The following is a 25,308-nucleotide window of genomic DNA, read 5'->3' on the forward strand; positions in this document are numbered from 1 at the left end:
TGGATCGAGGGCTCTGGTAAACCAATTCAATCCAAATCAAGGCTTTATAATAAGATATAAATATACTATATTAATAAGATATAATAAGTGCAATTATGAGCCAATGGAAAGAAAAAAAAAAGTTAGGGTTGGGTTAGGCCTCTAATTTCTCTTAAAAATGCAATTTTTTTACTTTGTTCTCCTAATTTTTTATTTTTAATTACAAAAATTTATATATATATATATGATTATTGAGGTTGTTAATAGACAATCAAAGTCTTGGACATTGCCATCTCCATTTCTAATAGAGTGGTGCTAGAGTGACTTTGATGAGAGACACACGGGGACATCTTGACATGGTGGCATGCGCATGATTGTAGATGCATTTCTTCGAGATACGAGTAAAACGTATTTATGGGCATGCATGCATCTTGGAAAAAACACTTCTACGGACATGCATGCACCATCACATCAAGATGTTTCCCGTGTGTCCCGCAGTGAGGTCACTCCAGTATTAATCTTTCTAATATGTTTCATGTCCAATTTTGGTTTCTATGTGAAGCCTTTCCTTTTTTCAAGTATGTAATAAGTCACAATAAGATTTATTTTTTAAGTTGTTGGTGGATTAAGTATTTTTCTCCCATTTGAATATTTTTTAGATTTGTAATTCTAGATAAGTTTGTAAATGGGATAAATGTTGTTTAATTATTGTGTGCTTGAAATCGGTACCTCTCTATTTTATTGTCAGCTTTTACGACTTATGATTATTATCATTGACAGGGAAGCAAACTGTGGTTCTTTCTTTGTTCCTTCCACACAACGATATAGTTTTTATGACTTTTAACGTGCAAGGAACATATTCATGCATGAATAACTCGTGACATAGGCACTTGCATTCACTAGTGTGTATATATTCTAATTGATCTCTAAAGGTTTGATTCCTCTAAGATAAGATACTCATTTGTGACGTCTCAATCTTGTTGGATGCTAAGATGAGATGAAAAAATAGATTTAAAATCATGTGTGTAAAACATGACTTCAAATCTTGGTTGGGATAGAGATGACTCGACATCATTCAACACTTATACAAATTGTAGACACCTCAATTTGAAACGGGCCCCACTCGAAAAAGACTAAAAAAAGACTTATTTTTATCAAAATTGACCAATGGACTAATAACTCAGAACCCTTAAAATAATATTTAATTTTTTTTAAAAAAATACCTAAAGTCCCTTGTTTGGCCCATGAGCTAATAAAAATGATGGGTCATCCTTCACCACCTCACTTCTCAACCCAATCCTATCATAATCAAATCCAACCCAACCCCTAAGCCCATTAGACCTAAAGCCTAACCCAAGATCATTATCCTAAGCCTCAAATCTCAACCTCAGCTCAATGATCACCACCAATAACTACAATGATCCAAGATTATTAAAATAAGACACATGTCACCACCACAACCCACCTCCCTAATCCATCTATCAACCCCATCACATTTCTCTAAAAAGTTAACTTACCCACATCTCAACCTACACCCATGTTATAACCTACCCCCATCATTATCTCAAAATCCCTCATCATAAGTTACCCCCCCCCCCATCACAAGAAGTGAATGCAACAATCTTAACACTCATCCCAAAAACTAAAAGACTCACCACCATTGATGAGTTCAGACCCATAGCTTGTTGCAACGTGTTGTACAAGTGTATCTCGAAGATTCTAGCTAATAGACTGAAAAAAACGCTGAACAAACTAGTAAGTCCCAACCAATCAGCTTTCATTCAAGGAAGATCTATAAAAGACAACATAATGTTGTCCCATGAGCTTGTTAGAAACTTTCACAGAGACAAGGGGCCCCCCAGATGTGTGGCCAAAGTGGATCTGAAGAAAGCTTATGACTCAGTGGCTTGGGAGGCGATTATCTACTATCTCGAAATGATGAACTTCCCCGACAACTTCATTGCATGGATATGGGGATGTATATCCACACCTATATACTCAGTAGCAATAAATAGAGGGTTGAAAGGCTACTTCCAGGGTAGAAGGGGAATTCGCCAGGGAGATCCAGTCTGCCCTTACTTATTCGTTCTAGTTATGGAGATGTTGACAGCCAATCTTGAGGACCTCACCAGAAGAGGCCACATAGAACTGATGGAAAAGTGCAAAGCCCCGGAAATTAATCACTTAATTTTCGCAGACGATGTTATGGTTTTTTTCAGAGGCACCCCTAAATCTGCAGAAGCCATCAGGGAAGCGCTCAAGTGATTTAGTAACACAACAGGGCTAAATATGAACTTGCAGAAAAGCTGCTTATATTGTGCAGGGATAAGTACTAGCGACAAAGCAAAAATCAGCAATACATTGCAGAGTGGTGAAGCGTCTCTTCCTGTCAAGTACCTCGAATTGTCCCTCACTTCCTCAAGACTAAAACTAGCTAATTGTCAACCTCTTCTCACCAAGATCACAAGCAAGATAAAGTTTTGGAAAGCAAGATTTTTATCCCTAGCTGGGCGGATGGAATTTGTCAAGTCGGTGATCAGCAGCATGCAGGTCTACTGGTCTAATGTGTTGATGTTACCCAAGAAAGTGCTAAAAGGGGTTGAAAGTATATGCGCAAAATTCCTGAGGGCTGGCCCGAACATGAGTAATAAAATGCACTTCATCAGCTGGAAGAAGATAACAAGAGATAGAGAATAGGGAGGACTAGGTATCCGTGATTGGAGATTCAAAACAAGGCGGGTATAGCCATGCAAATATGGGATATCGGTTCAAACAAGATGAGCATTTGGGTGCAGTGGATCAAGGAAAACATGATTAAAGGGGATCATTTATGGACAATGCCCATAAAACACAACTAAATCTTTTGGATGTAGAGGAAAATTCTCCAACTAAGGGAGATCGTCAGAGAGTGGATTGTGCACAGAATTGGTGATGGCAACAATACTTGCATTTGGCAGGATCCATGGATAGATAGGAGGTAATTTTAAACACCTTACATCACAACCCTTATGAGAACAACTTGCACAAAGAAGCTAAGGTTAACACTTTGATTTTAAATGAGCGATGGTGCTTGCCTTACCACCTAGCGGCCTCGTTGGGGGGTGGGGATGTGGCAGCAGATCAATACCTTGGACTTGGATTGCATTGAGAATGATAGAGTTATATGGACCCCCGACCCCAAAGGTATGTTCTCTATGAAGTCAGCCTATAAAAGCATTAAACATTCCTCTACTCAAGTCAAGTGGCATAGCTTGGTGTGGTTCCCAAACAACATTAAACGACACAGTGCTACCTCTTGGCTATGTCTTAACAAGGGGCTGAAGACACAAGATAGGTTGAAGGGAAAAGGCATCATTCAGACTTCAAGCTGTTATTTTTGCAGAAACTCATCGGAGGATGAAGACCATTTGTTTTTAGGGTGCGAGTACTCTTTTAAGTTTTGGCAGAAGATCTTAAAAAGGTCCTGTATAAGCCACTCGAACAGAGATTGGAGAGAATAAGTGAAATGGGCATGCAATAACTTTAGCGGTAATTCTACGATAACCATCATGAAGAAACTCGCCTTCAACGCCTTCATACACTACTTATAGGCCGAAAGATGTAGAAGACTGTTCCAAAACAACTACAACCCTCTAGAGTTACTAGAGTTCTTCATTGTAAGAGATGTCCAGATGAGATTCCAAAGCTTGACAACCACTGTCGAAGATAATGTCCACTCAAGGAATTTTATGGATTTATGGAGCCTCTCGCCGAATTTTGAGGTTAGAACCTTGGTAAGGTGTAAATGGGACAAACCCCCAGAGGAATTCCATGTCTTGAATACGGATGGATCTCTAAGAAGGGATGTTAGAAGAGAATGAGCCATAATCAGAGATAACAATGGCTTTACAGTCAAGGCCCTAGTTGAGCATACGCAAGGGAAAACCATCATTTTTCACAAGCTTCAAGCAATTCTAAAGGGTATGATTATAACAGTAGAAGAGAATATCCAGAACTTGTAGGTTAGATTAGACTCTAAGGTGGCAATTGAATGCATCAAGAGGAAGCAAGGTATACCATGAAGGGAAAAGAGGTTGGTCAAAGCCATAAGAGCTAAAGCTTCGTCCTTTCATCAAATCAGGTCCAGTTTCTATTTTAGATAATGCAACTAAGCGACGGACTTTTTAGCCTCCATCCTTCCCAATACGGGCATAACTCTTTTTGAGTATGGGGATCTCTCAACTAGTCTTAGGGACATTGTTTGTAAGGACGCCTCCGGTCATAGATATGACAGAATGTAGCTTGTTTTTCTCTGGTTGGGGGTCTGCCTAACCCCCCATTAATCTTAAAAAAAAAAAAAAGTTACCCCCCATCCCTTTTCCCTAATCAATTTACCTAACATACATCATCCACACCCTTTGACACATGTCACTATCTCTTCCACCCTCTAAAAAAAATTAACAACCATCCTCTTACACCACCATTCTTCTAATCAAAATTCACTCCCCTAAACTCACCTAACACTTAACTCAAATGGGTTGAATGATTCAACTCATTTGGATAAAAAACAATCTATTTACACCACCTTCCACATATACCCTTCTCCTAACTTTAAATTTCATATACCCCACTTATAAATCATATATTATTCTACACCTTTCCACACTTTCATCTCATTCTACCCCTAAAAGGCACCTCCGAAGTCCTATAAAACCCCCTTATTCTCTCACAAACCCCTCATAATGCTTGAATCCTCTTATCAAGACTGGAATTTAATTTCAAGCTTCAATTCTCTCAACTTACAACCTTTACTCCTACACCTATCAACCATAAATTCTCTATTCTATTAACATACCAAGACTAAGATCAAGAAACTCATTTTGAAGATTAAGAAGAAGACATAAAGGGAAATCAAGTCAATAAAGGTAGAGTAAGGACAAAAAAAATTAATAACAATTCCCCTTTTTCACTCCCTTCCATACTTTCCCCTCTTTTACTTTTTCCTCTTTTTTAATTTTATTTTTTTAAATCAATCCTAAGATGTAATATGTACCCTCCTTTACTTTTGGTAGATTGGACTTTGGCTTGGTCGAAAGTGTAGAAGTTGAAAATCTTTTTCAAAATACTTCTTGAAATTTCTATACTTGTGCACGCACCACAAAAATATTTTGAGACTAAGGCATTGAGCCATTTCCTTATGGAAATGGGCCTTTAACCAAAGAGTCTACATTTTTTAAGATTGCTTAAAGGCAAAAACCACGATGCGCCTCTTCCTCAATAAGAAATCCCTCAATGGTTTAAATTGAAATCGAAGCCTTTCGCACTCGATGACACAAATTAGAATTTTTTCGACTTTATTTCATTTTTCAAAAATCGATTGAATCTAAGGTTACCTACTATCTATGGTGGAGGGAGTAGGGTGCCTAACACCTTCCTTATTCTCTAACATGGACTCCCTCATTAAATCTTAGGTAAATCAATAGCCGTTATCCGTACAAAAGTCACTACGAACAAAATAATTTTTTGAAAATTATTTTCTAGATGCCCATTCACATCCTTTTTCTAAAAAAAAAAGAATGATGGCGACTCTAAATCCAAGTAACAGAGATCTTCGAACTCGAAAATCTCATGTCTAAACAAATATTTAAGGTGAATGATTTCGTAAATTGCCTCATTTGACGATTGAGACGACAAGGATGATATTTTAAAAATCTCGACCAAGCAAGTAAATTTGGTCGAGTCAACCAGTTTTTTATATTTTTATTAAAATAATTTTTTTTAAAGTTTAGATAATTTTATTTAAATAATATCTTGTGACTAAGCATCATCCAATCTACCTTATATTATAATCTATACAAAATTATAATTATTTATCTATAAATAGGGTGTTAATGGGACGATTCCTATGATTTTTAGAATCGGAAGCATCATATTTTTATTGGTTTTGATTTAAATAAAATGAGTTTTTAAATTTTCTCCAAAGGAGATATATATGGTTTGAAGGAATGTATCAAAGAGATTCATTGTTTCTAGTCCAAACCTAAGTTTATGAACCCAAATTAATGGGTTAGGTGTATATATCAAGATTCATGATATTTATGTTAGTTCATAGATCGAGATTCATTTATTAATTCTAGATGAATGAATTTAACCAAAATAGATGAACTTAAAGTTGAAAAACTTTTTGGGACATATAAATAATAAATAAATACACCTAAATTGGAAGAATTTGTGGGATATGTAAAGGTGATTCATTGCACAAGTATATCTCCACCACTATATAAATCTCTTAATCCCATTGGTTTTGCATCTCAAAAAATCTCACTCATTTTTCACATCTCTCTATCTCTATTTTCTCTCACTCTTTTGTGAGGTTTATTTTCTTCATCATTTTCTTAGGCATCTTAGAGGGGTAAGATACAAATTCTTGTCAAGTAGTACAAGCTTGTAGAGGAATAAGATTGAGCCCAGACTATATAGAATCCCAGAGATAGTGTTTTCATGCACCCTTACACAAATGATAGCCTCTTAGTCAAGTTGATTTGATAAGAGATTATTATTATTTGTTTGTTTCTTCCAATAAAATCAAGTTCTATATTTGATTTTCAATAATTTTTTCAATTTCGAATTTAATTTAAAATTAGTGGAATCGAAACCATCAAAAATCATAAACACCCATCGATTTCGATTCTTAATAAATGAATAAGACAATTTTTAATTTTTTTTGAAAAATAATAGCATTCTATTTTGTGCATATGCAAATGTTTTTATTAGAGTGGTGATAGTATCACTTGCCATGTGGCATACTCAAATGACGTGACAAGTTTGGGTACCAAAGATCTGAACGCCTAGGGATACACGATTGCACTTTCCCATTAAAAAAAGTGTATCCCAAGGGAACCTTGTATCCTAAGGTGTATAGATCTACAGTTCCTAAACTTATCCACGTCATGGAGTCATTTGAGTATGCCACTTGGTGAGTCATATTATCAGGATTCTTTTTATTATAACATACAAAAAAAAAAAATATCATTGACAAATTATAATTGCAAATATATTTCTTTTAAAACTATAATACATTGTCTATAAAAGTATTGATAACAAAATTATAAATATTTTGACGAAACTAATAATAAAATGACATGTTAAAACCAATGCGGTATGTATGCAACTAACGTGGAAAGGGCATAAAATCATAAATATTTCCTTGTGCATCTCAAAGAAAAAGATATATGGTTCTATCCCCTTGCCACATCAGATGCGCGCAGACCACGTAGGTTCTAGCACGTTGTTTTATCATGAGTCTTCTAACAAGTATTTAAGTTAAATTAATTTTTTCAAAAATTAAAATTCACCATTTTCACTATTAACAAACTTATAGGAAATATAGACATAATTTATATGAAACATGTGAATTTTTTTATATGTAACATCAATAAATTTGTTAAGGTATGAAAATCTTCAATTATTTTTAATATGAGAAAAAAAGAGTAAAACAAGTCGATTCCAAGCATGGTTTCAAAACTTGTCCGAGATCAAGGCGTATCGCCCGAGTCTTCTCGGTATCAGGCATGGACGAGACAGACGAATAAGGTTTTTTTGTTTCGCGAAATCTCAAAAGACGAACAATACGTCTCGTCCGAGATATAAAAAATCTCGTCCGAGATATCCCAAACGAACAAGTTTTACTAGGTTTCATGATTGAAACCCTATCATTTTCACCCAAATCGAGTTTTACTCTTCTTTTAAATTAAGTGAATGAGGAAAATAAAAAAACAAAGGATTTGGATTCAAATGGGGTGAAAAAACTTTATCTTTATCATTAGAGTTTTTAAATGATTAAAAATCATTATCTCAATCTTGAAATAAGATAACTTAAACGAGACTAGACGTATGTATCGTCCGAGTCAACTTGATATTAGGCATGGACAAGACAAGACAATATGTAAAACTGAGTTTTAAAATCATGGTTCCAAGTTACCCAGCCCCACATGCACTCATTAGGTAGAATTTATCATTCTTGATTCCTATTTGGTTCGTTTGTTTTTAGATCCGACTCTAATCGGGTACAGAAAATAAGGATTTCTAACCATGGATTTCGATTTTGACTCCAAGTACTTAATAGTTATAAAACGAATTAAATTATTTTTCACGTCCGAGATAAGTAGCCAACTCGGTCTCGTCGTGACCGAGAAGTGATGAGAAACCGAGTTTTGAAACCATAAATAAACATCCTCTTCAACTCTTCAAAGTCGGCCTTACCGATAAAAAGAAGAAAAAAAATACTGGCCTGATCTTGTTCGTGTGCTCTGTAGAAGGATTTGAGGTTAGTTCATCTCTTTTTGTGATATTTTTTATTTTATACGAAATCTGTAGAAACCACATAATTTTTTCAACCTCCTTCAATCTTTCTATAACCCAAAACCTTATTCGCTTTTACTTCTCATCTTTTAAGAATTAGGGATTCGATTTCTCTTGAATTTCCAAAATTCAAACCTCTCAAGTTTCTGTTTCTCTTCTCATCGAATTTATTCAGATTATAATTCAATTCTAATAATATTAACCTGAACGCCCAAATCTTTACGATCCGTAAAATTCTTGTTTTTTCCCCCGCTTTTAGGATCAATTTTGCTGCTTTAAGAACAAATTAAGGACTCCAGAGTGAACTTGTGAACCAGAAATAAAATCTTTTTCTCGAGAAGTTAATTTTTCATACCATTACTGCCTGCAAATCAAGATAAAACAATAAAAGTGTAGATTGTGTTGAAGATCAATATGTTGCCGTTTTACAGGTTTTCAATGTTGGGATTTTTGGTTCTATTACATTTTCAATGTGGGTTTGATTCACTTCTAAGTGATTTCTAAGATTGTGTTTTGATATTGAAGGCAATCACTGTTGTTGTTCGTGCTCATTGTGTGTGTTTATGTACTTGGGTTTGATGGAAGTTCTTTCTTATTGTAGTTATAGTAATAAATAAGAAGCCATGACAACAGCAGCTCGTCCCACATGGGCACCAGCAAAAGGTGGCAATGAACAAGGTGGTACTCGAATTTTTGGCCCTTCTCAGAAGTACTCGTCGAGGGATATTGCATCTCACACTACTCTAAAGCCCAGGTAATCTTTTATTATTATTATTATTATTATTATTATTTATTTATTTATATATATATGTATGATAACACTATCCACTGCCCTTTTAGTCAATACCCGACTGGAGATTTCTATGGGTGATGTTCTTAAAATTAGTTATAACCGTGCATCAAAATTCATTCTGTTTTGGAATTTTTTGGATTGTCTCTAAATGTCTTTCAATGTTTCAGTCAAGACCGTTTCATCTTTTCTCGGCAAAAATATTGCATCAAAACAAGATTGAAACAAGATTTAAACATGGGTTTTGAGTTTAGCATATCTTTAGTATATTGTATTGTTTATGTTCAAGAGATATGATTTGAGCGAGGTTGTTCATGTTGGGTTCATGCTATATTAGTGAATGTTGTCATCTTTGAATGATTTTTCTACATGTTAAAGCAAGAGTTCCTTTATCTCAGATGTAGCAGTCATTTCACAATGGCTTAGTTAGTGTAGTCCTTGATGGTTTGAATTGTTACTTAACCACATAAGCAATAACTAAAAAGGTAGATGAGTACTATATGTTATTATGTATATATGATATCTAAATCCTTAATTGTAGTGGACCGAGGTGTCAATTGGACCTATATGGCAATCTACATGGCCCAAAGGAGAGGCTCATTCCTGGCTCTACATGGTCCTTCACTCCATGCAACCGTTTTCCTATATATATATATTGTAACCTAGATTTTTAATATATTAACACATTCATATAAGCATGCATGTACAATCTTCCAGTTTTCAATTCGTTAGATACATTGTTAATTTATATTCACACGAGTGCAAGAATGTAGCAATTAATAGTTTTTTAATATGGGCACTTGTTTTGCATATTAAGGTGAATTTCATTTCCATGTAAAATATGAGTGTTTTTTGGTAGTTTGGAATTGGATTTCCTATGCATTCGTCAAAAGGTGTTGTATAATGCTGCAGATTTTCATTTCCTCTCCGTATATGGTTGTTTAGTGTAATTTGATGACCTAAGAGTGTGTTTTCTTCATAGATCTTTTATCATTTCGCAATATTTCCATCATTTTCATGAATAATGTGTTTATTTTTATACAAGTCGAAATATTTCCATAGAACAGCTTCCATAAAGTCTCTGCACCTATCCTTCCTTTATTTTTTAATCTCACTTTCACATTGCAATTCTTGACTTCTTATGGGGCATATCTGTAAATCTTCTTTCAATTTCTATGATATGTTTCCATCCACAAATTGGGGTGCAATTTTGTGTTACGAGTTGGAAGTTGGAACAACAAATGGGGTTACCTTGTGTTGTATTTTATGCCCCAAGAAGGGATCGAACAAGTCCAACACCTAGATTACATTTTTATACCTCAAAAGCAGTACATAAACCAAATGATGTAGTATAACTTGATATTCTTCCCTTGTTAGTATGTTGTGTACATCTAGTACATCCAGATGTTAGAGGACTATGCGATTTTCCATGTCATACATCATCAAGTGTCATGTGAACCCAACTTCATTTGCTAACCACCTAGACTTATCTAAAAACAAATTGCTAACCATTATCCCTAAACCTATATATATATATATATATGGGTCAGGTTCAAACGACAACCATTTCAACACACATATAGACAACGTGTTTTGTCTTATATGGGCAAAAATGTTTGGAATGGGGTGATTTTTTGTGAGGATGATCTCTGTGGTGAGGAGATCATCCTTGCCAAAAATCAGCTCATTATGAAACTTCTAGACCGTCCAATTTTTATTGAAAAATTATAGACCATCCAATTTTTGTAAATCAATTTTGATGGGGTTACAAGTTTTGGAATGGGATGATTTTTTCCAGGATGATCTCCTCATCACAGAGATCATCCTCACAAAAAATCAGCCCATTCCAAACATTTTTGCCCATATAAGACAAACACGTTGTCTATATGTGTGTCGCAATGTGTGTTGCAGGAACCCAACCCTATATATATATATATATATATATATATATATATCAAGATGCCACAAGCTTTTCCCTAAGACACAATTATCTAGATCCCCAAACATTGTTTGGAATCCATGAGGACTTACAAGAGGCCATCCCAATCACCTCAGAAATGCGCTTCCACCATGGAGGCCCTACGCATGGATTTCCTGGCAAATCATTTGAGGTTGTATGTACCGTTCATTTGTCAGGACCATACATGTTATGAATAAGATGTACACAGTACTCATACTGGCGTCTGGTTTGCTATCAATCACACAATAGATTCTGACAATTTATGGCTACAATTTTGATATGACAGCAACTAGGGGAACCATTGTTATTTACTTATCCTTCTGTAAGTACTTGGAGACTCGGACACAATTGGCAGATTCTTCCTCTAGGGAAAATACAGAAGTTGTTGCGTTCTCCTTTTTCTTCCTCTCACACTCCAATTCTTTATCCCACATCCCCACCTGGCACCAAGAGGACTGAATGACCAAAATTTTGTTTTAGACAGGAGTTAGAGCTACCTTGTTCTTCTCATTCATCACTCTACTTGAGCAATATGTTATCCACTCTCTGACCACCTATATACTTATAGAAGTTGCAACTAGTGCTGGTTTTGAACATGCTGCTAACTCTTTCAAGGCACTTGAGTGTCATAGTCCATGTTAGATGCGTATGATGTTGAAATCAATGCCAGGAGTGCCCCATATATAGTAACCAGTATCTAGACCTACAATACCTCTTCCCTTCGGTATCTTACCTCCTTTTGGTATCCTTGTAATCAGACCTCTGTCACTCTTCATTGGATAGTAAAATGACATCCATTCGGTATTCTTTTTGGTAATCTGGTCTCTACTCGTATGTGGTAATCATACCCCTGACACCCCTCACTGTATGGTAAGCTGATCTCCACTAGTCATGGGGAATTAGATATGCGACACCTTTACTAAATGGTAGTCCGACCTCCATTCAGTATTCCTATTGGTAATCTGACAGCCACCAGTTGTCAATAATCAAACCTCTGACACCCATGATGGGGTGGTAATATGACCTCCACTCAGTCTCCCTCGTGGTAATATGATTCTGACCACCAGAAATAATAGGTAATCAGACCTTGAACTCTCATGTTAATGATGGGTGCTTGTGCCACTTATTTGCAGAAAAGAAGGACAGGATACCCAGGAGGAATTGCAGAAGAGGAATCTTCGGGAGGAGCTGGAAGAGCGGGAGCGGAGGCACTTTTCTTCAAAGGGTAATGCCTATATTGGCAATGAAGAAATTCAGTCATCCTTGATCTTGTGCCTTCTAATGGATTTCCTAGCATTCATATTCCTATCCTGTTTTCCATTGAATTTTTCTTTTCTGGTGTCTGTTTTATTTTATATTCTACTATGTGTTGCTTATTTTAATTTTTAAGTTAATCGTATTTGGTTGCAGATGATAGAGATCGAAGAAAGGGAGCAAGCTCAGGCCACCTTCTCTTGGAAGGTGAATACTGGCATGCTACATTTTGTACTCATATGTAAAATCTACTGTCATGAATAATATGTCAGTTACTCAACACCATTTTTAATTTTAGGAACAAAGAGAGACGCTGAAGATCGCATTGTTCCTCGTAATATAGATGCTGATGATTCTGATGTGGATGTCAAAAGTGATGAGGGAAGGTATTTTTAATTTTTTGCACAAATATGGTACATTCAAGCAAACATTTACTTTCACTACTCGCACACACTCCGACACTGGTTAAATTATACAATTTTATGTGCTGTTAGATTAATTAATAGACCATTACTTCAAAGACGTGCTGTGATGCAGCATTTCCCTGTTGATTTCTTGAGCAATAAAAAATCCTAGACACCATTGCCGACTTTTTTGTAACATCAAACAATGCTCTGGTGTTACACTTTTCTTGAGTCCTCCGAAGTCTTTATATTTTACTTTCTTTGTTCCAACGAGTACTGAAGTATGTATTTTGGACAATATTTAGGTGATGTGTAGCCTCTATTATGACAAGGCTTTGGTTATGATGATGTCCATATCATCAAATTTCTTTTGCGTCATAGACATTCAGGATTACTACACAGTTTATGGATATTTGTTGATTTTTGTCTTTTCTTTGTTTGCATTAGGGATACTTTTTTTTTTGATAATTATAAAACATTAGGGTTACTTAAAGTGGTTTAATTTTCTTTTCTCTCTCTTTTTTTGTATGTTCAGATAGAACAATTATATCAGTCCTTTTATATGTGGAGAAATATTTGTTTGTTTTCTTGATCAATAATGTAGTTTATTAATAATCTTTTAGCTCAGAATGTTGGATAAGTTCGAATGTCTACACATGGATCTTAATTAAATCATGTTATTCAATTTTGTAATGTTACCATGTCTAGTTCTTGGGTTAATGTGTATTCGGGTATTTATTATAACTGAATTGATAAATGGTGGTCTGGTAGTGATGACGACGACGACGACGACGATGACACTGAAGCTCTCTTTGCTGAGCTTGAACGAATAAAGAAGGAAAGGGCTGAGGAGAAGCTTCGGAAGGTAAGATTCTCACATTTAGCAAAATTTGATTGTTTCCAGTTGCACGCCTCCCTCCATTTCAAAGCTTCCTATTGCATCAGATTTCCAAGTCAACAATTTCTTTTCTGATTTAGGAAGATCATGGTATTCAGGGCTTTCTGATTTACCACGCTACTTTCTGAGTAATGAATATTGGTTTTAAACCATGACAAGAACATTTAAGGCCCATGCATGCATACTTTGCAGATTTAATGCAAAACAGAGTGTGTTGTTGGAGTCCATGGGTTGAGTACGGGTGTAAAATTAAGTAATGACATCCATGAAGAAGGATGTCCCATGAAAATTGATGGGGTCTAGATTCTAGAAATATCTTGAACTGATCATTTTCATTACCTCTGGTCTATTATATGTAAGGATGGGGAAATTGAGGAATATGTTGCCCGTAGAATCGGAGCTGGATAGTTGAATGTTGGGCTGTTAGGAAGATCATGTAATAGATTAAGTGTAGTAGAGATGAGGATGTTGAGATATATGAGTGGAAATGCTAGGAAAGTTAAAATTGGAAATGGACACATTCAAGAAAATATAATAGTAGCTCCAATTGTTTACAAACTAAGAGAAAGTCAGTTGAGAAGATTTGGGAACAATTTAACAAAGACCAATTGTAGTCCAGTTAGAAGTAAACAAGTTGAAGATTCTAAAAGAGTGAAAGGGTCAAAAGAACGTGGGTTGGATTGTGAAAAAGGATATGAACTCACTTTTAATAACAGAAGACAGACTCTAGATAGAATAGAATGGATGAATAAGATTCATTTAGCCGATCCTAAATGGATAATGACATCGTTAAGATTTATTGGATTTGAATAAATGGATTGGAGTGCTGATCTTATAATCACAACTAATATTTCAGTATGCATATGATATTTATAAATAAATTAGAAACAATATTTTGGTTTATCTATATTATCTCATAAAAGAATTAAAAGCAAATGATTCTTGCCACAGGAACGAGAAGAACAGGAGGAAGAGCTGAAGGTCAAAGAAGCAGAACTTATCAGAGGCAACCCTCTGATTAATAACACGGCTTCCTTCAATGTTAAAAGAAGGTTGGTGGTTTGAAAATCCAAATCCCTCCCTATCTTTCATGGGTAAAAATAGATGCATAGTCTTTATTAGTTAGGTGATCACTTATTCTAATTCTGATTTTCTTTTCTTTGTATTGGACTAGGTGGGATGATGATGTGGTATTTAAGAACCAGACTCGTGGTGAAACCAAGGCTCCCAAGCGTTTCATCAATGACACCATCAGAAATGACTTCCATCGTAAATTTCTGCACAAGTACATGAAGTAAATCTGAATGAAGTGCAAGCAGTATGGAAGTGGAACTACCTTGGTTTTATATTGTGTAATATTTTACTGGAAGGTGTTGAGGCTTTTGACAGACATGACATTTAACATTTCACCAGATTTCTGTAGCAGACAATGCTATGCTTTTTTATGTACCTTAAACAAAAAATATGTTACCTTCCCCCTGAATTAAATTTAGACAGGTTATTTATGGTGCGAACTTTGTGTGGTGTGTAAGTGCACGCTTGAAGAAGAATGGTTAACAAGACCCTTTTTTGACTTGTAAAAGGTAATATGAAACCATTTCAATCAGCAAATTGTCGTAGTTTGGAGGAAAACTTTAACAATGTTTCAGAATCAAAATACTTCATTTCAATCTCATTTGAAACGTCTTGGCCAAACTTGTTGAAACAAGAATGTCCTAGTCAAAACATTTCAAAGCAGTATGATCATAATTATGAGGAAATTTTTTTCTTCAAAATGTATTAGAAAAACAACACTTAGAAGAAGAATGGTAACACCATCTCCAAGATCGAGCGCTGGCACTGAAATGATGAGCAATTAAAAAGCAAATCAATTATGCTGAGTTGAGCAACCCTGTTAATTTTCACTGCAAATCTCATTTATGGATTCTTGGAAGATCAGTGCTGCTTGGAGCTTCACTAAAACCTTCAAGAACAATTATGTCCCATTATCACTTGAATCAAAAGAAATTTACATGTATAGATTTCAGAAAGAAACTGGTATACACATGAAAATAAAAACACTGCGGCAACCTGATATAAAATCCACAACAGGTTAACCTAAGCACCCAGTGAGTGATATTGTCCCATATGATTATTGTGACTGTGATCCAATTAAATCTGGATGAAGCCATGGGCATGGGAGCTCCACCTGGCTCAACATCACAAGGAGGGATAACCACAGAACCACGAAAAAGCATCTCATGCAGATGGAATCTCTGCAGGTGTGCATGATGCAGCTCTAACCTGGAGGCTCTTCATGCTGAGCTCCATACTTCGGTGAACCATGTCTTGCAGTAACCTTCTAGCAGTTTCAGTCGCTTTGTCAGCTCCATCAACTCGGGTGGCAATATCATAAACAATGCTCTCCAGAACAGCTGATGGGAACCTATTTTGTGGAGGGGAGTCCCTGAGTAAGTCCAGAAGTGTCCGTGCCCTCTCTTGAGCTTTTGGTGTGCCCTCAACAGTTAGTCGCAGAAGGCCCGGGATGGCACCTTCTTTAAGGATGAGTTCTCTGTACTTGTTTCGGCAGCTCTGACACAGCGAGAGCAGAACTCCAACTGCATGCTCTGTGCTGACAAGAGATCCATCTTCGACAGTCTCTACAATGGTGAGAATCCCACCATCAGAATTGGAAATTGCAATTCGACCTTCTTCAAAGTCAGACAGAACTTCAAGCAAGGCAGTTGTTTTCTCGGCAAACTTGGAGTATTTCTTGCATTCTTTGAGCAGTTTGAGGAGAGGAGGGACTGCTTCTCTGGCGAGAATGGGAGTAAGATTCTCTGTGCAGCTTGAAAGGTTGTATAGAGCTGTAACGGCATCAACTTTCCCTTGGACACTACCTGTGCTAAGAATCTGAACCAGAAGTGGGGCAGCTCCAGAAGCTGCGATAGTTGGTTTGTTAGCAGCTGAGGCTGACAGAGTAAGAATTGCTGCAGTGGCTAACTCCCTTAAACTGCCATTTTGGAATTTGAGGAGCTCTATAAGAGGGGGCATAGCACCAGACGTCACTATCTTGACTTTATTTCTGAGAATATATGGAAAGAAAATGAAATTGAGCCAGATAACCAAATGAAATATCATGAGAAATGAAAGCAAACTATGAAGAGTTACTGCACAGTCCTCTAATTAGCCAAGCATCTCCTACAATTTGTTGTGCATTAGGTCATACTTGTGCACCATTGTTGTCTGTTTTTGGTTCTTTTAAGTAAAAAAGGCATGGTATCCATGCTTAGATCTTGTAATTCTTTCACAACAACAAAAAAAAAAAAAATGAACGAAAAGAAACAACAATTAGGAACTTGTTGTTCATCCCAATAGGAAAAAAAACAGGTCCATCAGAGTCAAGTGGGATTACAAAAAACTAAATTCACTTCTTTGTTGCAAAAATTATAAGAAAAAGAGGGGAATTGACCACAAAGATGTAGTTGCACCCGTTGCAAGGATCAAGATAGTGAGATCGATCATCTCATTACCAGCTAAAAATCAGTAAAAGATTGTCAAATGAACATGAAATCAGCCATTCTTAATAGTTATATTAATTAGTACTAATACTACGTCTATCAAGAAAGCTCTTTATGGTTATAAACATGCACCAAAAGCTTGGAACACAAGGCTGGGTGCTTCAGGATAATGGTTTCAAGCAATGTCCCTACAAACAAGCCTTATACTTAGGAAGAATGATTAATGGTAATACAACTATTGTTGCATGTACATTGATATCTAGTTTTCATTTAAAAAACAAATCTATATATTTGAGGATTTCAAGATGTATTTAGAATTCAAAATCACTAAGACTCCAATTTTTGGTTAAGTTGGGCACCCGCTATCCTCGGCTAAGTTTCAAACTTGAGTTGCATTTTGGACAAGCAATGTCCTTTAAAGTAAATTAGGATGAGAACTAAATTGCAATGCAAAAGGCATCCAGATGTGTCCAAAGACATGGATGAGACCAATAAACCTCTAAATGTTTTGTTTGATGTCACGATCAAAGCCTTATTCCAAAATTTATGGGATGGCTGGTAAAATGTTTTGTTTGATGTGCAACAACATAATGTTGACTGAGATTGTAATAGCTCCATTTAGGGTACTTCTGAAAGAAGCCACTAAAAATCTTAAATTGAAGCCTCGCATCAACTATATTTGGAAAGAAGGATTGGACCATTGACCGATTTTTACAGAAATCTTTGAAATGGGAAACAATGGATATATTGAAAAATATTTCAGAAAACCACGAAAGGACAATGAAAGAAGCAGGGGAAGGCGCAAACAATTCCAGTAAACTTTATCTATTTTGACTACGAAGTCAACGTTACATTAATAAGTTTTAAAGGGGATGTTGTACATTAAACCTTATTTGCTGAAAAATGAATGTTACTTGGGAATTTTCTATAATAATTGGAAAGATAAGTAGTATCAAAGAGCATGGTTAAAATATCTTGGGATGAAATGATTATTAGTTGGAATTTTCGTTTTAAAAAATATTTTTCATGGTTCAAAATTGGAGGAACATTTTTTGAAATGGTTTTTTATCGGTTGTTAATATTTGTTTGATGTGCGACAACATAATGTTCATATGGATTGTCATAGTCAAAGCTCCATTTAAGGTACTTTTGAAAGAAACCACTAAAAAACAAAAATTGAAGGCTTACATAGCCTCACACATACTATATTTGGAAAGGAGGATTGGATAATCAATCGATATTTAAAGCAATCATTGAAATTGGTAACAATAGATGTATTGAAGAATATTTCGGAAAACCAAGAAAGGTCATTGAAAGAAGCAGAGGACACTGGAGCTCAAATTATAGTTATCTTTCTCCATGCAAACTACTTCATTATTTTCGAAGATAAAAATTACCGTCAGCCAAAGATTTAAAAGAACCAAGTCAAAATTACAAAGAATGACATCGACGATATTGAAATTGAAGATTAAAGTTTTAAGTTTAGCATTTAATGTTAAATTAAGGCAGTGCTGTGGTCTGCCCGAAGGGCAAAACCTACTTTTTTGTTAGTAGGTTGCTAACCCTAATTCATTAGGGGTATTTATAGTGGATTTCTGTGAGAGAAACATTGTAATTCTTTTTTGGGTCTTTGAGCATAGTGAAATATGTGTGGCACTATGGTTTTTCCTTGATTTAGGGTTTTCCATGTAAATTTGTGTGTTGTGGTTGGTTTCCTTTCTCATGTTTATTTTCTTCTTTGATTTCACATCCAAACCAGTAGATTGGAGATTTTTTCTAACAGGAGAGCATTGAAAGTTAATTCACATTAATTGTCTTTAGAATTCTAAGAGTTCTCAAGAGAGTCTAGAAGACTCGTTTATTCTATAGTTATGAAGCCACCCCTATGAGAAAATTATAAAAAGATCCTTGAAAGGAACTTATCGTGCATTCATGCATCTCTTTCGAAGCATCTGATCTTTTTTCCATACACGTTTTTTTGCTTCCGCTAAGCACAATTGTTGTTTGTCTTTTGTTCCTTTTAAATTAGAAAAGGACCAACAGTTGGAACAAACTATAAAATAAAGTAGCAAGGTGGCAACTTTCCTAAGTATGAAACAAGAAGAACACGACGACAAGAAAAAATTAGGTGAAACTGAATTTGTAAGCATGGTTTCAAAACTTGTCCAAGACCGAGACGTATTGCCCGAGTCGTCTTGGTATCGCCCAGCAACGAGATGGACGGACAAGTCAATGTATCAGATGAGATTTAAAACCCACGTTCATTTTTCTCATTGTTGAACGAGACGTCTCAAACGTATCAGAAAACTCGTCCGAGACGAGACGTCAAAACGAGTTTTAAAACCATCTTTGTAAGACTGGTCTCTCAAATCTCTACCTGATAGAAAAGAATTTTCAAATAAAAATTTTCCAAAGGTGATTAGCTCACAAACTACAGGCCGCTTCACAAAATTTTCTGATGGTGAACAACATATGAAGAAATCTAAACAGCACACACACACATCATTAATATGTAGCTATTGATGTTAACTACAACATAAAATCTTAAAACTTGCTAATACAAAGATACAATAACCAAGCAAGTGAACCCATTAAAAATGGAAAAAAAATCTAACATTATAGAAGATATTCCACACCAATACAAATGTTTGAATTCATCCTAATTTTCATAACTTCTTTTGCTCTCCCCAACCATTTTCCCTCGTTTTGGATTGAATGGATGAAGTATGAAACACGGTATAGGAAACCGGCATGCTTCTAAGTTCTAATCATCCTAACCAAGTTTGGATTTGGCAATTGTTCAGCCGGGGTTTAGTTCAGTTAATTCAGATAAGCTCGGGAAATTTTTTGGAGATTCTACAAATGATGTTTTTGGGTTTCTTCCCAAAGCCTATCGTCTTCAACCTCCCAAAAACCCTATCTTGTTCTTGAAATTTGAAGGTTGATAAAGATAATATTTTCAGATTGAAAGGTAAAAGTGTTACCTTATTTGGAGATTAACCGATAAATCATTGATTAATTCGCTGATTTAATCAACTTATCCCTTATTCATCTGCGTTAGGAATTTCTGGTAGAGTTCGGAGAATTTTGTGACTATGCTTCTAACTGAGCTAATTCATGGTATATTTAAAAACTTCATCCACAATCATAAATCATTTGCGATTAAAATGAAATGAGAGCTATAATTAGACAAAATTTGACGACACTAACTTGAAATTAAATCTCAAGAACTGTTTGGGTCTAGATTGTTGCACCAAAAATAAATGAATGAAAAAAATAAAAATCATTTTTTAGGCGCCAAATTGCAATCCAAGCAGAGATAAATTTAAAACCCTAATTCCATACAAAAGAATCTCCAACAAATAAAAGTAAATTAATTCGATCTAGGGTTCCATAGAAGTAAAAAAAAAAAAAAAAATAGAGAGAAACCCTAAATCCTAATATCCTAAGAACTCACCTTTCGTTACGAACAGCGAGATTAAGGAGAGCAAGTAAGGCAGACTCTTTGGCCTCGAGATTCGAAGAGGAGAGCATGGAAACAAGGGGTTGGATGACGCCTGCGGCTGCAAAGCTCGAACGGATCTTAATGGAGGACTTGGCAAGCTTTCTGATATCTCTTGCAGCTTGAATTTTGGATTCGAGATCATCTCCTCCATTGATGAGCTTTCTTGCAAGCTCTTGAACTAGATTTTGCTTTCTTTGGTTCCACTCCTCTTCTTCCTCATCTCTGTTTTGTCCCATTTTTCACACCTACTTCTCTCTCTCTCTCTCTCTCTGTACTCTGGAGTTTTTATATATAGATATGTATCACATAGTTATTTAGACATACATCCCCACATATTGATGAATATTTGTGGCATAGCCCCTGCATTTTTTCTATGAAATGTACTCCTTTATTCTAGAGTCTTCTCTAATATACTAATAAAAATGACTTAGATACCCTTTTCTTCAACAAATGACCAAACCCTTGATTTTTCTTCTTTCAACCAATCGTCTTCAATCTCTTAGGTAAATTTTTGGGAAACTTACAATCTTGGGAAAGGGACATTTTTTTAAATAGTCTCTAAGTTTTGGACGATCTCTTAATAGTCGATTTAGCAAATTTTTCTTTTCTTAACAGTCTTTGGACCTCATTTCTCATGATTGAATGTTCTAATCATCCGAATTCATCGTTTTCATCCAAAAAATTGGATTTTTGACATCTCAATCGAATTTCGGAGACTCCATTCCATTGAAAAGGATTTAAGAAGAAAGAAAAAATTATTTTTAAGAGTTTTTTCAAATATTTAAAGATGTATGTAAAAAAATTAAAATGTTTTCACTTTTTTCCTTAATTTTTGGATGAAAATTGATAAAAAGTGGTTCTTTTGGGTTGAAATCATCTAAACAAGTCGTTATCGCAAGTTTTTAATCGATCTTTACATGTATTTTAGTTGAAAAAACTCAAAAATAAAAAAAATGGATGGGTTTTACTAATGCTGAACTCAGCAATAATAAAAGCACCGAGTTCAACAATAAATAGTAGTGAGTTTGACAAAAAATAAAAAGTGGTGAACTCGATAGTAAATAAAAGAAAGATGAGTTTGCCAGTAATGAGGGACCATTAATAAATAAAAGTTCACTAAATGCCTTACCAAGCAACTGTGCTAAACTTAGGGATTATTGAGAAAGAAATTCTTCCACACGATCCTTTAAATAATTTTCCCTAAATTTCTTTACCCAGTCCTCAACTTTTATGATATTACCTACTTCAACCTGTAGAGAAAAAGAAAAGAAAAATTACTTGAGGATTGTGATATTACCACATCATTATGTTTTGAGTAAACATCATCAATGATTTTATTGTAAAATCACATTATATAATAAGAAGTAAATTTAACAAAATCTCCTATTAAATTTGTGACATTAGGTTTACCCCTTGCTAAATGCATGATAGGTTTACCACCCTTGTCTTATTTTATTTTATTTTATTAATTAATTGTGAAAATTTTCTTTTTTTTCAAATACCCTTCACACTTAAATTATTAAATCAAAATTTGCAAATTTCAAATTTCACTAATTCATTTAAAAAAAAAAAAAAAGGAACGTTGACTTTTAGTCAAAGTGGATAAACCCAATATTGCATTTTGTAAGGATAAATAGGGGTGTCAATGGGCTAGTTTCGTTTTGGATCCTAAGGCACTTAGAACAAGAACCATTATATTTTTTTGATTTCATTTCTTGTTGGTTCTTGTTCTAAAATAAATGGAACTAGTATCAGATCATAGATAGCCATCGGTACTGATTCTCAAGAATCGAATGAGAAAAAAAAATTTTAAGTTACTAAACAAACTTTTTTCTTTTAAAAAATTAACATATTATCTACAAAATTATCAACTTAGTTCTAATTTGTTATATTAAAGATGTAAGTTAATGATCTTTTTCAAAGATTAAAATTTATCTTCTTTAAAAGTAATATTATTTTAGAGGGGAATGTTAATAGTCAAAAACTCATGGGGAAATTAGCATTATCCAATACTTATTTTTTTCAACAACACCCCTCCTCATATTTTCTTTTAGTGAAAAAGATAAGAGTATATTAGTCTTTTATACAATAATACATTTATTATGTCATTAATAAATACATTTATTATGTTAGCATTGATTGTCAAAGTATTTACTACAACATATATATATATATATAAAATTCAAAATACTTAAATACTCATAACATTTAGTATGTAAACATGCATTTATTGTGTAAAAGAACAATACACCCTTGTCTTTTTCACTAAAAGACAAAACAAGGTTGAGTATTATTGGAAAAAAAAAAGTGTTGGACAATGCTAACATTTCCATGAAGTATTGGATGTTAGCATTCCCCTATTTTAGAAGAGATGGCCCATTTTAAAAGTCCAATCCATAATTTTATATGAAAAATTGAATAGTTTCATATAACATGCACTAATTTTGACCTTCCCACTCAACTGGTTGCACGCAGGACTTTTTGAGGAGGCGGTGCGTGTGATCATGAGATTAGTCTCACTTGAGAGGTGGGGATACCCATGATAATAAAATAGAAAAGGTATAAAAAATGACAAAATAAATCAGTTTCGAGTACCCGTGCGTACCCATCAAATAGAACCTAACAGTTCTAGTTCCTATTGGTTTGATTCCAATTTAGATTTGACTCTAATTGATTCCAATAAAAAGGAAATCAAAACAAGGGTTTTTGATTTTGATTACCACTGAGGTAAATCTAAAATCATTAATTTAATGGGGGATTTTACTAAATTACTGTATAATAAAATCACTTATGATGTTTATTCATAACATAATGATGTAATTAGATCATTGCCTTTACTTAATGAACCTTATAGAGTTACAATGGCTACTTCTTTCTAAATGTACCTTGACTTTTTTCATAGTAGCTTGATAACCCAGTTAGTAAAATCTTTCTTTCTTAATGCCCCTTCATAAAAAACGTCAAAATCCAATCATAGAGATCAACCATTTAAATAGTTGATCTTGACTATTTGAATCATTGATCTCAATGGTTCATATTCAACTATTGTTAGGGTTTAGCGATTGGATCAAAGGCCGATTTCAACAATTTTAATTTTCCATCTCATCGATTTCAATGTCAATCTCCATGATTGATAGAGAGGTGAGGATGCATTAAAATAAAAAGAAGTCTACTACCTATACCATCAAGTCATCTTTCAAAAGTTAAGGGGTATTTTGAAAAAATAAATAAAAAAATCCTCTATCACGGTTCATTAAATAATTTTTCTCAAAAGAAATTTATCGTTCTAAAATCTTATACTTTGAACTCCAAGAACAAGATACGAACTTCTAATTAGAAGATGATCTATACAAAAGGTTAAAACAAGGTTGAAATGCGTATACTGAAATTGAAGTTCAATAAATTAAAAAATAATTTACAATAAAAATTGAAGAGTTTGAAAATAACTGATTTTGAGAAGAAAAATCCGACCAATTTTTTTTTCAGAACATAGAGGAAGAGGTCATTTAGATCATTTTACCTCGGCACAAAGGAGAAGAACATAGTCAAAGGATATATCATCAGTTTGAAAATGTAGGGAGTATAACAAATATTTTCCAAACCACTTTTTATGCAAAAATTTGAGTGAACAAGAATAATACTAAATACTTAGGTGAGGGTCCTACCATCCTTTCTACTTGGCCACAAATTGAGATTGATATCAACCGCTAGATTTCATTTTCTAAGGTGAGTTAATTCTTAGTTGTGATCAATTAGATGGTGGGCCCACCCAGACATTATGGCCTGATAAGATTTTGATCTCTTATACTTTTCACGACATGACGTGCCTTTTTGTCGATTTACTATATTTTAATAAAAAAAACAACAACTATTGAGATATTTTTTAGATACCATTTGAAACTTTTACTAAACACAGTAGAGCTGTCTTTATCCCACGTTTCGATTTCATAATGCCACGTGTAATCATCTTTAACCATCCAACTCATCCTACTGTAGGGCTGGCAATGGATCGGTTCGATATCAAATCAGTACCACTCTAATATGAATCTGATTTTTTAAAAATATGTACCTGATCCAATCGGATTAATGAATATGTGACCAAAATCCGATCTAAAGACATGCCTTATTTTCAACTTAAAAATGTTCATAAAATTAAAAAAAATCCACTTTTCAATTACAAATATAGGGGAAAACAAAAAGATTAAAACATGTTATCTATACTTATTTATATGAAATTAAGAAAAAAAATATATTAAAATAGGTTCGGATCGTTTTTTTTTTTTTTTTCTCAGAACCGATTGGGGTGCATTTGAATCCGATTCAAATTTTCAAGTTTTTTTTTTGTATCGTACCAGTTCAGACACTGGTTATATTTCGAATCATTGCCAACCATAATCCTTCATATGTATATAAATAAATAAATAAATAAAAAGAGTCCGACCAACTTTAACTAAGTTAATAAGGATTTCTCCCTGGCTCAACTTATGACATCCAAAAATATGATCCATTGCTTCAAGGTTGTAGAGTATAAAATTCCATAAACTTTGAAAACAAAATCCTAAAAAATAATTATTTTTCAATATTAAATTTCAATTTTATGTTTGGGAGTATGTTATAGAAATTTGGTAGTTGTCCATTTTCAAACCCTTGAATTAAGTTTAAAAAAATTATTTTTTGG

General features: G+C 34.4%; 3 protein-coding genes across 3 annotated transcripts; 2 read left to right on the plus strand and 1 right to left on the minus strand.

Moving 5' to 3' along the window:
* The first annotated feature begins 1,788 nt into the window (after nucleotides 1-1,788).
* Nucleotides 1,789-2,244, plus strand: LOC147391795 (secreted RxLR effector protein 78-like). The gene has a single exon (XM_086459106.1). The coding sequence runs from the start codon at nucleotides 1,789-1,791 to the stop codon at nucleotides 2,242-2,244; it is 456 nt and encodes a 151-aa protein (XP_086315232.1).
* Nucleotides 2,245-8,126: 5,882 nt separating this feature from the next.
* EMB2769 (Cwf15 / Cwc15 cell cycle control family protein) lies at nucleotides 8,127-15,130 on the plus strand. Its single transcript, XM_086457635.1, has 8 exons — nucleotides 8,127-8,284; nucleotides 8,921-9,073; nucleotides 12,203-12,294; nucleotides 12,480-12,530; nucleotides 12,622-12,709; nucleotides 13,499-13,592; nucleotides 14,577-14,677; nucleotides 14,800-15,130. Exons 2-8 carry the CDS (start codon nucleotides 8,943-8,945, stop codon nucleotides 14,921-14,923), a joined length of 681 nt encoding a protein of 226 aa, XP_086313761.1. The 5' UTR covers nucleotides 8,127-8,284; nucleotides 8,921-8,942; the 3' UTR covers nucleotides 14,924-15,130.
* A 487-nt stretch (nucleotides 15,131-15,617) lies between these two features.
* Nucleotides 15,618-20,901, minus strand: LOC147391797 (ARM repeat superfamily protein). Its single transcript, XM_086457634.1, has 2 exons — nucleotides 20,583-20,901; nucleotides 15,618-16,689 (listed from the first exon to the last, which is right to left on the minus strand). The coding sequence occupies exons 1-2, from the start codon at nucleotides 20,864-20,866 to the stop codon at nucleotides 15,864-15,866; spliced, it is 1,110 nt and encodes a 369-aa protein (XP_086313760.1). The 5' UTR covers nucleotides 20,867-20,901; the 3' UTR covers nucleotides 15,618-15,863.
* Between the last annotated feature and the right edge of the window lie 4,407 nt (nucleotides 20,902-25,308).

Source organism: Akebia trifoliata, chromosome 11 (assembly GCF_017979445.1).
Source record: "Akebia trifoliata isolate Shusen 1 chromosome 11, ASM1797944v1, whole genome shotgun sequence".
Taxonomy (NCBI): domain Eukaryota; kingdom Viridiplantae; phylum Streptophyta; class Magnoliopsida; order Ranunculales; family Lardizabalaceae; genus Akebia; species Akebia trifoliata.